General features: G+C 36.2%; 1 protein-coding gene across 2 annotated transcripts in view; it reads right to left on the minus strand.

Moving 5' to 3' along the window:
- The window catches only part of Pik3c3 (phosphatidylinositol 3-kinase catalytic subunit type 3), a 119,286-nt gene that overhangs the window by 64,521 nt on the left and 38,509 nt on the right, over positions 1-16,256 (minus strand). For both annotated transcript variants that reach the window (XM_003474000.5, XM_063231761.1), the window contains exons 7-10: positions 15,584-15,655; positions 13,936-14,040; positions 11,545-11,637; positions 5,562-5,747 (exon numbers count right to left, since the gene is read on the minus strand). In XM_003474000.5, coding sequence (XP_003474048.3) covers positions 5,562-5,747; positions 11,545-11,637; positions 13,936-14,040; positions 15,584-15,655 — 456 coding nt within the window. The remainder of the gene's footprint in view (positions 1-5,561; positions 5,748-11,544; positions 11,638-13,935; positions 14,041-15,583; positions 15,656-16,256) is intronic.

Consider the following 16,256-nt stretch of genomic DNA (forward strand, 5'->3'; position numbering starts at 1 on the left):
AAGACTAAGGTAATGATGAAAATGTTTCCTGTGTTATTTTATAAATGCAGTCTCTCAAGTATTATTAAGGAAATGCTAGCAAATTTACTCAAAAATAATTAAAAACTGAATAAACTAGCAAAATATACACTTTTAAGAAATGTAGGGCCAGGGATTTAGCTCAGTAGTATAAGCGCCTGCATAGCAAGTGCAAGGTCATGAGTTTGAGCCCCAGTACAAAACAAAAAAAAAAAAGAAAGCAAGGAAAAAGATGTATCAGTTATCTTACAATTCCAACTGCCATTCACCTAATTTTAGTCAGTGAAATTCAAAAGCAGGTATTTATGAGTATTGAGATTACCAATTCAACTTGAATCTCCTCTTTTATTCTATAACCCACATTCAATGTCCACTGAATTCTTCATGGCCTATGCTTTCCTTGCCTATGTATAGTATCTACAGTACGCACAATTAGTTGTTTATTTACACTGTCATTTCCACTATTCCATAACTCCATGAGGACAGAGACAGCATCATAGCAACTTACTTTCTCTACATTTCTCTTCTCAAAATTTTAATCCCATCTCAACACAGTAAAAATTTTAATCTCTAAGCAAACAGAGTACTACATATGATGTTCACCATGTACTAAACAGTTAACTGAATGATTAATTCTTATTTACATATGACAGAGTCACTGGTCAGGAGAATCAAGTGCACTGTATAAAAGCACTTCTATAAGTGTTCTGTTTCTAATAAACTTATTACCATATTTGAGATTTATGGCATCCAATCACTCTAAGTTTTTTCCCTCAGGAAAAAAAAGAGTATACTGTGTAATAAAAAGTGATCAATATTAATAATATCAACTGCCATTTTTCTGGACATGTGTTATGGATTAAAAACTGGTGGTCAACTTAACGCCAGCTGGATTAAATCAGCAGGGTGTTGAGCGTAGATGTCCCACCTGAGGAAAGTTGCCATCATAATAGAGACATGGAGAAGGAAAAGCTAAGCATTTTGGATTTCACTAAGTGTTGCTGTTTGAGCTGTTGGAGAGCCTCTGGTGCTTACATTGAGTATCACTTCTTGGCTCTCTATGAGAAGACATGTGCCATTTAATCTCCAGGACAAACTCATCATGCAGGCTTTCTGGATGTACCTGACTGTGCTTTATCCCTGGAGGAGCTCAGGACCTCTGTGTCACTGAGGATGGCTGTGGTACTTTTCAGGGCAGCCCTGATTCTTATTTTGAGCGCGACTTCTCAGCTCCAGCATAGAACCCTCAACCTACCACACAGCTCCTTTACTCCACTGTCATAAACTTTCTGGCTTCCAACACTGACCTTTGGGTCTTCCCAGCACAGATCTGTAAAACAGACTGGCATGAGTCCTGCTCGTGGGCGGCATTATCATGGGCTCTAGGTTTTCATCTGGACTCATGCAGGACACTGCTGTGGGATCCAGGCCCTTGGCTGAATATTCTGTCTTTAGTGTTGTGGGTAATTTCCTGCACTTCCTTCTATTAACTCTGGGTAACCATCATACAATGACAGTATAAATTCTGTGTCCTGATTCTAATTGTTCTCCTCACAACCCCTGACTACAACAACATTTCATTCAATTTTACTGCTAGTCTTCATTACCAACTGCTAAATGTGTCACCTGGGTGTTTTCCCAAGCAGAGAAAAGCTTTAATCTTTTATTAAATCAAAAGGCTGCATTATTATTAAATTCCTAGGAAGGAAAATTTTTAAAAGACTACTTTTTTAGAGTCATTTATTATTACTATCTGATTTTCTTGATCATTTGGTATTCTATGTTTCAACTACTGTATATTTTCCTTCAACTGTATATAAATTAATAACAACAGTAAGAATAAGCCTGCTTTCTCATTATATAGTCATATCTTGTAATACATAAAATTTCTCCCAGCATGGAGTACATAGGTATATTAGTAAACAAAAGAAAGCAATATATGTAAATATGTGTGTTTGTAAGTACACAGTCTCATTTCTAACTCAGATATTCAGTAAATCTTTTCCTCAAGAACCGCGAAATTTTATAGATAGAGATCACCATTTTTCTTAAAAATAAGTTAATTCTAATGCTTCAGAGTGCAAAGGCAAAACCCCATGCCAGAATCACTTCCTGATTTTTGATTTCCTACTGAATTAAAGTACTTTTCACATAGACACGCTTGGTTAAGAGATGCATTTGTTACGACCTACAAATACTCCAAACTCTTTCCAATGTGAAATATTTTCTCTTTTTGTACTTTTCAATTTCCTTGCTTAACTCCAATTATGAAAAGACATTTCATTCATTCTCTCTCCATAGCCACTCCTTCATTTTACCTTTCATGCACAAATATAAATAAGCAAAGCAGTGAAATAGTGCAAATAGCAAAGGATGTACTACAATTGTCATAGAATAAACCTAATTTTTAAAAATACATCAAGTTTTCATAAAACAAACATGACTAATAAATCATGTTGCTGAGAGCAGATTCAATATCATAAAGGTGTAAGTAATTTTAACTCAGGAGTTTTGTGGGGTTAAAGTGATAAATTTCAAGGAAAGAATAAGTAGAAAAATTGTAAATTGTGGGGGGAAAAAGAATTTGTCTAATCACACAGTATTATGAAGCTATTTTAGTTTAATACCAGCACAACTCAAGACTTACAAGGCATGAATCATCAGCTAATGTAAAAAGCCTGTTTCTTTTGTACCAGTGATTTCAACACAAGCTATACATTCAAGATTATGATAAATATGCAAACATACACACACACACACGTCTGCTCATTAAAATGCAATTATAGCAAAAGACTGCAAATAATTCCCTTTCCAAAGATGTTTACTGCTCAAGTATATTATAAAATAAACTCACAGTAGAGCATTACACCTCTGTTTAAGACACATACGAAACCTCTATGGTAACAAGGTTTAGAATAAATTGCACCAAAACACAGCACATTAGCATTCAAATATTTTAGGTCACATATTTGGGTAGAATATATAAATCCTGAAAAACAGCAGGTTAGAAATGACTGTGTCTACCTCTGAAGCAGGTTCTAAGACCGTCATGTCAGAAGGGTCCTCCCCACACCAAGGCTGCTACCTTAGCAAATGGAGGGACACTGAGAAGCACAAGAAGACACAGCCTGTTCTTTTCAGCTCCTGCTCTCCCAAAGCCCCTAACTCTTTTGTCCTATCACACTGTTCTTGACTTTCTAGTCTTCATGAACCCTAGGATGAGCATGCTCTTTTTAAATCTTTATTTCCTTATGAAGATGCCCATGCCACATAGTATTTATGTGGAAAATTTTGCTTGTTTTTCTTTTTCCTCGAGCCCTAAGGACCTAGATTAGGAGAAAGATATCCATAAAGTTCAGAATACAGTATTGTTTTCAACACTAAGTATATATTCTTAACTACATGATGGATATCAGCATGTTTCCTCAATTTAGTCAGTGTGTGTGTTGGGTGTGTATGTGGGGAGAGGCAAGCCAAAAAAATGTATCCATCAGGAAAAGAAAAACTTGTAGAAATATTTCAATATCAAATTTATTGAGAAACCATGAAATTAATACAAGTTATCTTTGACCCTCACAATTATAAGAGGTGCTCAAAGTGGTGGTCACTGTTAGTACGGTGAACTGTTGAAGTGTGTATACCTCTTCTCTCTTCCTCCATACATACACACTGATTATGAGAAATTATACATGATGCATAAACTTGCAAGTGCAGAGAGAATATATGTAAGCACGTGTAAGTGATTACCTGTGATTCTGTCACACGTGAAATACACTTGGTCTTTGTCCCTGGTTCCTAGAAGATCCTTAAACTCACGATCGGCTAAGTGGTAAGATCACTAAGGTGAAAGAAGAGTAACAAGCCCCTTCCAATTGCACTGAGTTTATGTAAATGAAGTGATTTTTGGAAAGCCCCTAAGGATGTGTGCTGGTTCCTGGAGGAACCAGTCAGGTAATTTAAGAGATACAATTTTATTTACTGATGGTTTCTTTGAGACAGTAGTCCAGGTTGACCCTGAACTTGGGGATCCTCCTGCCTCAGCCTCCTGAGTGCTGTGATTACAGAAGCTCACCACCATACCCAGCTAGGGTTATAACCTTATTCCCATCCTCTAAATTCTAGGAACAGGGATCAAAGACTGACTTAAATATCATTGCTCGATGGTTTCATCAATCATATCTCTGTAATGAGGTCACATAAAAATCTAACATGGCAAGATTTAAAAAGCTCTGGGGTGGTGAACAACAATATGTGCCTGAAACAGTAAGATGGTATATCCCAAACTCCACGGAAACAAAAGTTCTGGTGTTCAGGACCTCACCATCCTTTACAATGTCCTTCTAAATTGACTGTGGTGGCACATGCCTATAACCCAGCACTTGGGAGGCTGAGGCAGGGGTTGGAGACCAGTTTGGGTTAACATAACAAATTTAAGGCAATTCAGAGCTATGTAGTGAGTAGTATAAATGTGTATACATCTTTTGTAACTATAGGCAGTAGTAAGTAATATCTCTTGAGCTTTGTAAATCATTATAACAAACTACTGAACACACAGATGGAGTCAACAGAACCCTGAGATAATAGCCAGTCGGTCAGCAGTCAGCATGTGTCTCAAAAAAATATACTGGAACACAGGATACGGTAAACTGACAACTGCTGAGGACAGGTGAATTCAATTTGAAGGTTCGCTATACTATTCATGGTACTGTTTAAAATTTACTAACTATGCAAGATATCAACTTTAGTTAAATGCTTCATTTACTTCTTGAAATTCAGATGTCACTAATTCAAAATGATTATACTGTTTTGTTTTTTGAAAATCAATAATAGGTGACTCATGGGATAGCTATTTATATGCCTACCAAGGCTTTAGAAAAATTAAGAAATTGCTCCACTAACCTAATTCATTAGGAATTAAAAAACTCAAAATCTGTTAATACTTTGCGCCATCCACTGTTTCTTTTTTCTAATGACCTCACACGTATATAAATATTCAGCTTAAAATTGTAGTCCTTGCATTCTAGAGGATTCAAAGCAAACTCTGGAAAAATCTACATGTTCACATAATTGTCAGCAGCTGCAAGTATAAAGGAGGAGTTTGAATGAAGGAAAGTAAGATGACCATGCATCTCTGTGCTTTAACAGCCCCAATGGTTTTGCAAGGCTATAATTAAATGTGGCTTGTTGTACACTGACTGACAGAGGGGTTCTGAATTATTCCCTAGATAGTGCTGCATTAAACCATTTTTCATTAGAACTCTTTTTTCCAGACAGAGCAGTACAAGCTCTGCTGCCAGGTAAATGTCTTGGGAGAAATTGTCCTATCACGTAACAGATCAGGAAGCAAATTTCCATTTCACAGAGGAGTCCTTGGAGGAATATTTTAATTTTACTCCTGAAAACACAAGCAGCATATCCTCTTTCCATCTAAAAATTTCCCTTGTGCATGCACTTCCTCTTTCTTCCTCCCCCGCACAGGCTATAAGTAGGCTCCAGTTTAAAATGTACTTAGTCAAAGTGGAGTACGGAACACCCCAGCGCACCTCATCATCGGCCTGTCGCAACCGGGCCACAGCGTAACGTCTCACTGTTGGGTTGGTGTAATGAGAGGATAACAGCTCCAAGGAATCCTCAACATCCATTGGCTTCCATTTTCCTAGAAGCTCCAATGCCTGCTTGGCCTCTTGAGGCAGATCCCAATTAACACATTTCAAGAATTTTGTCAAAGCCTAAAGTTGGAAAAAAATTTTTTCTCATTAGAAACAACCACCTCTTGCAAGGGATAAGAAAGATCAATTGTGACCAGGTAGAACTTGGAAATGCTTTTGATGGCCGAGTCAAAAGTTAATAACAGACTTCCTATATAAAAACAAAATCAAAACACTGCAGAAAAGGATGCAAACTTGTTCCCTGTAATCTTACATTTTCCAGGTCAAAAATGCTGCAAGTAAGGATCATTTTAAATTGTTTTTGCTTTTATTCGTTTTGCTTGTTTTAAAATACTGCAGCCCTCATAACATGAAAATAGTTGAGATATGTGTTATGAACTCTAAGATAATTTGGAAATAATTTTCATTTTACTATCTACACTTTGTCACAAAATACTGCAAACAAGCAAAGGTAGAAATTGCCAGCAGCAGTCTCACTTTCAGTCATCTTCCCAGGATATAATCACTGTCTTTACTGCACTGTCACAATTGAGGACTGAAAACGGGAATAAGTACCATCTGTCTCTCTGAGAAGTAACTACTTCAGAAGAAAAATGCTAGCAAACAAAAGCTCAACAAACAGCACAAAAATGATCAGTATAGAAGCAGTAACACAGATAACAGGAAGTGGGAATCAAGCTTCCGGAAATGGAAAAAGGACCAAGAGATGGCGGGGTGGAGGAAACAGCAGGGAAGGGAAGCACTAAGATGTGCTTTGTACAGCCACCAGCACCCACAATGAATGTAATAATTCTATACTGGACACATGAACTAATAAAAATTTAATTTTTAAAATAGCAACAGAAAAGTCTGATTAGGCTGACTTCAGCACTTTAGTGACTTACTTAGACTGAAGTTTTCACATAATGTCCATTATGTAGATTACTTTGCATATAACACGCATGGCTACACAAAAAATATGCTTTTAAGAAACAGACAGATTTATTTTTCATTCAGTATAATCCACTGCCAGTTCTCTTTACTGGCAACACTTTCAATGCAGAACCAAAAACACTTTCCTCTTTTTCTTAACTTCTTGCAGATCATTTTTTTAAACAAACATAAATTTAAAACTGTAAATTACTGATTTTGTCCAAGTAAAATCTTTTTCTTAGTAAACTAATTACGTTCTCAGGTAAAAGTCCACTTCCACAAAAAACAAATTCTAATCTATATAAAATAAAATGAGCCTTCAAAGACTTTCAATACCAGTTTCTCTTCTAAATATTTCACATAAACTCCTAGAATCTCACTTTTTAAGTGAACTTAACACAAATCTATTGTTAGCAGAAATTTACCATGCAACCTCTCTGCCAAACAGACTCAGTATTTAATTTCAGTGAATACCTTTGAAACTACCCGTAACATTTATGGACCAGTATACCGTTTTTTATTTTGTTTTTAAAACAAAACAAGCCAGAGGACAAAAACATCTTTATGTAACTTCTTTCCACTGGTCAGTTTTCAGACAACTCTCCCAATATTTGCAGCTGACTATCACAACTTTATAATGTGGTTTTGTATATTAAAAAAAAAAAAAAAAAAACCTCTTGGCCTTTCTTTCTCAAAATATTTCATTTATACTTCGCATCACAATCTAAAGTGCTTCATAAACTCTCATCACCATTCCATGCTTCAGCCAGGTTGACCCACTTTGTACATGAGGCTCAGTCTACAATCCGTCCTTACACTCTTCAGCAACTTAAGGTCAACACATCAAAACTTAATTATCTTCTGAAGTTGTAAGCTCTTCCTTTAGCAGTTGATTCGGCTGTACCAGTGTGGTTTAAATAGTTCTTCCAACAGCCCAATGCTGTTGTTGGCTTTGCAATCTCTACAATTGGAGCCTGCATTTCCCACAGACAGCTGTACTGTTCGTGTATCCCATCATCACACCATTTAGAATAACGTTCCCTTTCTTCACATAGGACAGATTGTCCTACTAACATTCCATGCCTTTACTTTTCACTTCTAAAATGTATTTCTAGGTTGAATGTGGAAACCAAGTAACATTTTAAGTATACACTTTTCCATTTCACAGTACATCAGCAAGCTTAATAGAAATGTGCAGGTATGTCCTCATAAGCAAATTTTATAGCACACCAATGTACTCAATTCAATAACTGAAACAATCTAACGACGAGATTCTCAGATTTATAGATCTATTAGTAGGATTTATAGAGCATGCTGCTGGCATGGAATTTAAGGCACTGTATAAAAACTTTCTCAGCTTTACAATGCTAAATGTTACTAAAATAAGGAATAGAATGAAGAAGGGAACAAGAAAAGAATGAGAAACAAAATGTAAGAATTTGAAGACGGTAATGATGATGATATTTAATGACCCATATAAAGATATAGGATTCTGATGCAATTTTATTTCTGTGGCTTCAGACTCAGTATGTTTGGGTTTAAATCCTAGTTCCTGGCTTCATGAATTATTAGCTGAGTCATCTGGAGCAACTTCCAATACACCTATCTCATTGAGTTATGGTGAAGACTAAATAAATTAGTGAAGGTAAAATACTTAAAACAGCATTTCACATATATAATACTGGATAAATTATTATTTTATTATCAGTTGTTACTGTTACTGTATTTCTAACATGTTGACTCTCCCATGAAATAATTAATTTTTCTATATTTATTATCTTGCTTTGTCAATAAAAATATGCTGACAACCTCTTGCAGTACTGTTATCTCCTATTTCTAGAATCTCGGTCACTTCAATGCTAAAAACCCAGTGTTTATCACATACATGTAAATTTTTAGTTTTAACTTCTATATAACTCAATTATTACAAGTTTCTATTTTACCACACTTCTTTTTTTTTTTTTTTTTTTTTGGCTTTTTCGTTTTTATCGGTACCGGGGATCGAACTCACGACTGCCTGCTTCCAAGGCAGGTGCTTATGCCGCTGAGCTAAACCTCCAGCCCTTTACCACACTTCTAATACTTTCAGTCCAATATAATAAAAAGAAAAGATCTCCCCTCCTTGTTCCTTTCACTTATCACATCCCCTTATTTCCAGGACTTAGGCCTAACCCAATACAACTTAAACATCTTCCTCCCTTCTCACTGCCTTGCCCTCCAACGCTGCAGTATAAATCCCTATGTTCAGACTCCTTAACAAAGTCTGTTTTTCTTTAAACTGCTCCAGTGTACCTAGTTTGTCTTCCTTAAAGTGGTTTCCTGTTACCAGTGAAATCCTATTCCAATGGTAGAATTCAAAGCCCATTTGATGCCACTTTTCTTTAAATAACCTTTCAAACTTTGCTTTTTCCTGTGCCTAACAACTTGCTTCATTCATGTTTTTCTTTCCCATAAATACTGATCAACAAATAATAACATTACTGGAACATCCTCACAACTAAGTCCATTCCTTTGTGAAACATCCCTCACCTCGAGAACACTGACTTTGTCATTCTTCAGACTAGGTGATTTTTATACAAAAATAACTTTTAGAAAATCTCAAATTTTATCAAAAATTTAAAAGTATACCTTTATAAGAGCCAATCTCTTCCAATTTGTTTTCTAAGCACTGCTTTGTCTCTGGGAAGGCTTTTCAGCCACAGGGCTCAAATGCCATATAACTTAAATGACAATTTTTGAGAACCTGACATTTAAAGAATTTAAATAAATGAACAGGTAGTATATAGATAGGTGTGTGTGTGTGTGTGTGTGTGTGTGTGTGTGTGTGTGTGTGTATTTACAAAACCCATTTTACATTATTACAAATGTTCCGTGTGAATAATTCCTCTGGTCACTTCAGGCCAATATACATTTCGTTTACTCTCAAGAGCGTCCTGAACATTAAAAATTATCATTCACTCTACTCTAGTGATTGTAAGAATACTATAATGTGTCCTGAGAATTGAAGCTTCATGGCCCACCTTTCGAAAACTTGAAATCAACTACTTAAATGAAACTTGTCACACACTTCATATCACTTGAGGATTTTATTTCTTTTGCACATACCTGGAAGTAATTGTATTTCAGTGGAAAATGACTACTTGTTTAAACAAACAATTTTTCTTCCAAGCCTTTCTATCTAAGGCAGCTCTGCTCCATAAATCTATTCTATGCTTCCTGAACCTATACTTCCTAACAGGCTTAATTCAGTATCTTGTTGTGTGTATTTTAGATGACACTGTGCTGAATTCAAGATGTAATTTCTGTGACCAAGGTTATTCTTCACTAAACACAGGATCACGATACTAACACAATCTTCACTGAACACAAAATCACAAACCTGTGTTTCTGCTAATCAATATTTCCTTTTTTTTAGAGATGAAGAAAATAACATTCATATCTAAAATAAATACAAAATTCTTCTGTCATTCTTATTATGGGTAAGAGAAGAATAAATATGATTCATACATAGTTTCCTGGGGCTTCAACAAATGATAAAGAAGAAAAGCTAAAGAGTTAAGCTAAGGTATAAGCAGATTTTTATCTTTAGAAACTATAGAAAAACTAGTTAAGCCAAAGTAATTAAAGACTAAACATACTGTAAAATACAGTAATCCCTTTTGACATAATTACTAACAGCTTCCTGACAGACCTTAATTTCTTAATGCTTCTCTGCTCCTCCCCAGTACAATAGCAGATTCTTGTACTTGATGCTGCTACTGTTTTCTCTACAGTTCTCTTTCCCATCTTCACTGACTCTCTTCTCTTTTACTTCTAAATATAAGCACATTATATTTATATCGTAAGCTTTAGGATTCTGCAGAAGTTCCTTAATCTCTCTAAGGCACATACTGTCAGTAATATGCACCTTGTAGGGCTACTGAGGGATTTAAAAGAAACCTAGCACACAATAGTTGTTTAATAAATCTGGCTATTATTTTTATACTTAAAAGAGTTAATAATTGGCCCTTTCCTAAGACTTTACAAAGTATTTTCAGAATCAGAAGATGGGTAAAATTCACTATCATATAGTCACCTTATATTAAATATGAGGAAATTAAAGCTTAGATAGATGAAGTAATTCACCTGCAGTCAAAAGCTTCTTAGTGATAATACTCAAAACCAGGTCACCATATCTAAGTCTAGTGTTGATGACTTTATCACAATTCTCTTTGCAGAAATTCTGTCCACTCAGGACTTGATTATGAAAAGCCAATCTCAGGCTAGGGATTTAGCCCAGTGGTGTAAGTGCCTGCCTGGCAAGTGTGAGGTTTGTTTGATCCCTGGTTCCTAAAAAAATAAAACATGAAAAGACAGCCTCCAGTTCTCACCTGGCCTTTATCCTGTGGGCTGAGCTGTAAGCCACTCCCAACTCAGCCTCCTCATTCTCACTTACACTCCTCCTTCTCTCTCACCCTAGGCACATCTCCTCCAGAATCCTACAGTTCCTCTAATAATGCATTTTCCTAATCACCCAGGTTCAAAGAGTAAAAGAGAATCACCATTCATTTACAGTTAGAATTCACCTGATATTTTACCTATATTTTCCAGCCTGTGAAAGCAAGGTGTCATCATTAGAACAACAAGGAACAAGGTAATCTGCCTTAGTCTACTAACACATAGAAGCTGTAGTGTCAGAAACCAAATGCAAGCCTCTGGCTTGAAAATCCACTTAGACATTGCCTATGAATCAACAAACAGAAATGTATGTCTTTAAGTACGTACCTTTTTAGCTTTTTAACAAAGCAGTACATATATATATATATATATATATATATATATAGCAATAAAAATATATTGATCTATAACATTTTTTAGGCTGACAATAATTCGATTTTACTTCATCTTGATCATTAGTTGCAGTCTGTATATCATTTTGACATACAAAAATATTTAAGAAACTCACCTTTTCTTGATTAGTAAGATAGTATCTAAACTTCCAAACAAGATCTTGTTCTTCATATGTAAGCTGCTTAGTTGGTGGATAGCTCACAATAATCTACAAGAAAAACAAGTACTTTTATCAAATACATTTCTATATATTTCCACTGTATTTAAAAACTTTGTCTATTAACTATACTACCATGGAGAAGGTTTTTTCAGCCAAATAAGATTTAAGTTTTCTGTACTTATCCATTCAAAATATATGTCATTAGGATATAAGAGGGGGGGAAAATAAGAGGATATAAAAATATTAGGATATAAGAGGAGGGAAAAGAAAGTCATACTCCATATAAAAATGTATAACTATATCAGCTGGCATGGTGGCACAGTCCTGAAATTCCAGCACCTGGGAGACTGAAACAGGAAGATCACCATGACTTTAAGGCCAGTCGCAGTTATATAATAAGTTCAAGCAAGGGCCTGGGGATTTAGCTCAGCGGTGCAAGTGCCTGCCTGGCAAGTGAGAGGTCATGAGTTAATCCCAAGTATATATGTATGTATGTATGTATAAACAATAAACAAATAAGTAAGCAAGCAAGCTGGGGATATAGCTCAGCAGCACAACTGCCTGCCTGGCAAGCATGAAGTTGTGAGTTTGATCCCTGGCACCCTCCCCCGCAAAAAGAGCTCCTTTAATTCAACTAAAAATAGAACAACTAATGCACTCTATCACAAAACAAGGGAAAACCAAAACAAACCCTTGTCTTGTGAAATCAATACACACAACAATGCATTTTTACACACACCACTTCCTCTCTCCTGGGCAGAGTCTGAGCCATGGCAACAAACCGATGGCCTGTGTACTCCAGTGAGTGGAGCCCTCTCTGTCAGCGCACGAACCAAGTCATCCCAGCAGCCAAGCATAGGATAACAGTTGTTTATTCTAAACTAAAACCTCAACATTCAGGCTTAACTGCAGTGTTAATGCCTTGTGGTAAATAATTGAGCACTGGGTTGCAGTGTGGGCACTCTAGAAGGTTACAACACTGTCTTTAGGGCTATGATCTAAGGATACTATCACAAGAGTAAAAATTACATAGAGCTCCGTGTAGAGCTAGAGCTAATACATTTACTAAAAGTATCCAAACAATTAAAAAGCCTCAAGTGTTACACTTTGGATCAGGTTCCTCAAAAGGTTCATACTCTCAGGTGGGGTTTCTAGAAGGTAATTAGATGACAGAAAGCCAATCTCATCAACACCACTAAAGAGCTTGGCCTTGCTGAAGGAAATAGGTCTCTGAAGGCCTGCCTCCAAAAGCTCTTCCCTTTGCTCTCTGCTTTCTGGCTACTTAAAGTGGAACAGCTTTCCTCTGCCATTCTGATTGACTTATAGTCAGTCAAACATGGACTGAAACCTCCACAGTCATGAGTCAAAATGAACCTTTTCTCCTTTAATACATTTCCTGTTTAGGATAAAGGAAAGGAAAGGAAAAAGTAACAAAGAAAGGAAAGGAAAAAGGAAAGGAAAGGAGGATGGATTAAAAAAAAAAAAAAAAAAAAAAAAGCTACCAGGGCAGCTGGTGTGGAAGGGGAATAAAAAGATTATAACTGGCTATGGGTTCTGGAATATACCTGTAATCCTAGTACTTGGGGGGCCTCAGCCTCCCAGGAGGATCACTGAACTACATAGTGAGACTGTATCCCAAACTGAACTGAACTGAACCCCAGGCATGGTGGCACACACTTGTAATCCCAGCACTCAGGTGGCTAGAGTAACATCTTGCCATTAGGTTGAGGCCAGTCAGAACTACACAATGATACCCTATTTCATCCCCACCCCAAAAAGACTTAAAATATTCTGTATATAAAAATATCACACTAAAAACAAAAAGCTCTAATAACTAGAATACCTTTTGTTTCCAAAAACTCTGGATATGTTAGTGGTGCAAAAATAAAAGTGAGATATTTTGTGGCAAACTGTGGGAGTAAGGTTAAGACTACAATTTATGAGTTGTTTGAGTAAATGCTGTTCTAAGTGCTGATAGCGAGTATTCCTGGGCAAAAGGGGAAATGGATGGTTATACACATGGGTATTTTGTACCAGTTAACAGAAGGGTAAGTAATACGTGCAGCTGTGACACTGTTGAAACTATGTAGTGGATTACCCTAGAAAAAACATACATCTGAAAAGTAAAAAAAAAAAAAAAGCTATCTGATTTGGGAATAAAAATGCACAATATATGTAGCATTGTTGACCCTGACTGACAGGTTTTGAAATTTTTAGGTTCTTTTCTTTTTCTTTTTCTCCTTAAAATGAAATTGATTTGGAAAATAAATAAATACATAGATACCAGTTATAATCAAAATAGCCACTGTATTATTTTTACATTTGTATTTTTATAAACACTCTTACATTTAGCTGGTCTCTTGTAGCAGCATTGGGTTTGAGATCATGGTCAGAAGGCCCACTTCTTAAACTCCGGGCAAGCTTATGATGTTTGCTCTCGACTAAATTCTCCTATAAATTATTTTAAAATATTGAGTGTCAATATCACCAAAAACCAACCAACCAACCAACCAACCAAGTCTTCAGTAGCCAGTCAGAAATGGAAAAGTAAACAGTTATCTACCTAGAAATATTTTATTATAATACTTATGATTTTATTCTGGTACAATTCTATTGCCCTGTACTGTAAAAATAGGTACGCACTGACACTGGGGAACTTAGTAGGGCTTAAGCTCCACTAGGTACGATAGTACACAAACGTCATCCCAGCTTCTTAAAGCCTCTGCCTTCCACTCTCTACGCACTCAAGATGCTCACCTTTGCTCTGTTCCTTAACCCAGACTGAAACATTCCCTCCTATCCAGCTGCAGGAGACCTTGTGGCCTCATTATTCTATCATTGTAACAGTTATCTATACTCGGTTTCCGAGATGGGGAACACTGTTCCCCAGCCCTTGAAGACCCAGTGTTTGCTATTTTATCCATGGCCAAAATCAGTACTTCTCACCACACTATTACTGCATAAGACAACACAGCAACTATACATGCTTATATTTTATTAGTTGATTGTATGTATGAATTCTCTTCATGTCTATTTGTAATTTCTGATTTCAGAGTGTTTGTCCTTGAACTTTCACAGTAATACTTGGGCTGGGGATACAGTTGGTGGTATACGTAAAATGTGGCCTAATAAAAGAAAAAATAGAAAGCATTCTTTATATACTAACCTTTTGCTGAACAGTTGTAGTACCTACAATGTTCCTTATTTTATAACAATCTTGACTACTCTTAAATTTTCATTCATTTTGTCTCTCTAATCCTAAGTATACAATTTTTTCTTCTATAGGATTAATTTTTCAGATAGTATATTTCTAAAAAGCTTCATAGTAACTCAGATAAAATGTTGCCCAACACGATAATTGTGCCGGCCTTATTTTTAGGACGTTGCTAGACTTATACCTAGATGTCCTCCTAAAGCCCCACGTAGTCACAGGTGGGGCTTTTCAAAGGAGGCTGGCCCTAGGGTGAAGGATCTAGGATCAAGGATGTGATACTAGGGTTAAGGGTGCGAGTGCTACCCACAAAATATAAGGGACAGAAAGAATGTTATTGCTCGATGCCTTCTGCCTATGTGCTCTGCCCCTCTGCCATGCTTGGGGCATGGAGCCAGCACACTATGAGCTGAAACTTCTATAAACCATTAGCCAAACAAGCTTTCTTCCTTTAACTTTGGGGATAGGGTATTTGTCTCAGAATAAGAAAAAAGGAACTAAGACAGATGTCAGTTTTCCTTGGAAAATTTCTACCTGAACCTCATTCCAAATAGCTGAAACAGATTTATAAGTCATTTCAAGACAAATGAAATGGCTTTTAAAAAAGTGCATTGTGTGGATTTAAGTTAAAACTATTCTGTAGAGGCCAGGTATATACTTCAGTGGCAAAGTGCTTGCCTAGAGAGCAGAAGGTCCTGGATTCAATTCCTGTGTTTTTTTTTTTTTTTAAAAAGCTATTCTGTAGAAAATGTTTTAATAAAAAAAGGTCTGCTAATAACTTACCATAGACATCTGAGGGTCAGGAACTTTCACTAATTCAAAGCTTGTTAAAATTGGAGATGATTCATCACCATCCTAGAGTACAACACAGTAAAAAGCAAAATAAAGAGATAGATACAAACTTTAGACTGAATTCATGAAACCATACATGGTATTTTACAGTTTAAAATATTTTAATTCTGTTTAATAAATATCATTCACTTAACAAATTCATATAGTCTTTCAATCATAGAATGTTAATTTTTCACATTTTTCAACACTTACAAGATTTTGAACAAAATAATATTACAATAGTATGTATTTTTTATTAAGTTCTAATGTTCAAACAGTATAAGAAACCACACAGCATAATGAAAATACATGAAAAGAGATCATGTATAATCTGAAAAATCTGTAGACATTGATAAGTTTATAAAGCATTAAAACTGTGATTGGGGCTTCTCTCCATGGTGCAGCAGTGTCTGTGCCTAGAGGGAGGAGCTTTGCTCCTGGTGCTGGGTGTTGGCATGCCGAATCCACTCAGTCTGGGATTCTGGACAGCACTGCTCTCACCACCCAAATCCGTCCCAAGTTAACTCAGCAAGCTCGGGACCACTGAATCTAGGCTGGAGAAAGGGGAGCTTTCAAAGGAGAAAGCGGAGCAAAAATGTTCTGTTTCTGGAAAGATGCCAGACTA

The sequence above is a fragment of the Cavia porcellus genome, unplaced genomic scaffold (assembly GCF_034190915.1).
Source record: "Cavia porcellus strain 051 isolate PalLab524CR breed Dunkin Hartley unplaced genomic scaffold, mCavPor4.1 scaffold_20, whole genome shotgun sequence".
Taxonomy (NCBI): domain Eukaryota; kingdom Metazoa; phylum Chordata; class Mammalia; order Rodentia; family Caviidae; genus Cavia; species Cavia porcellus.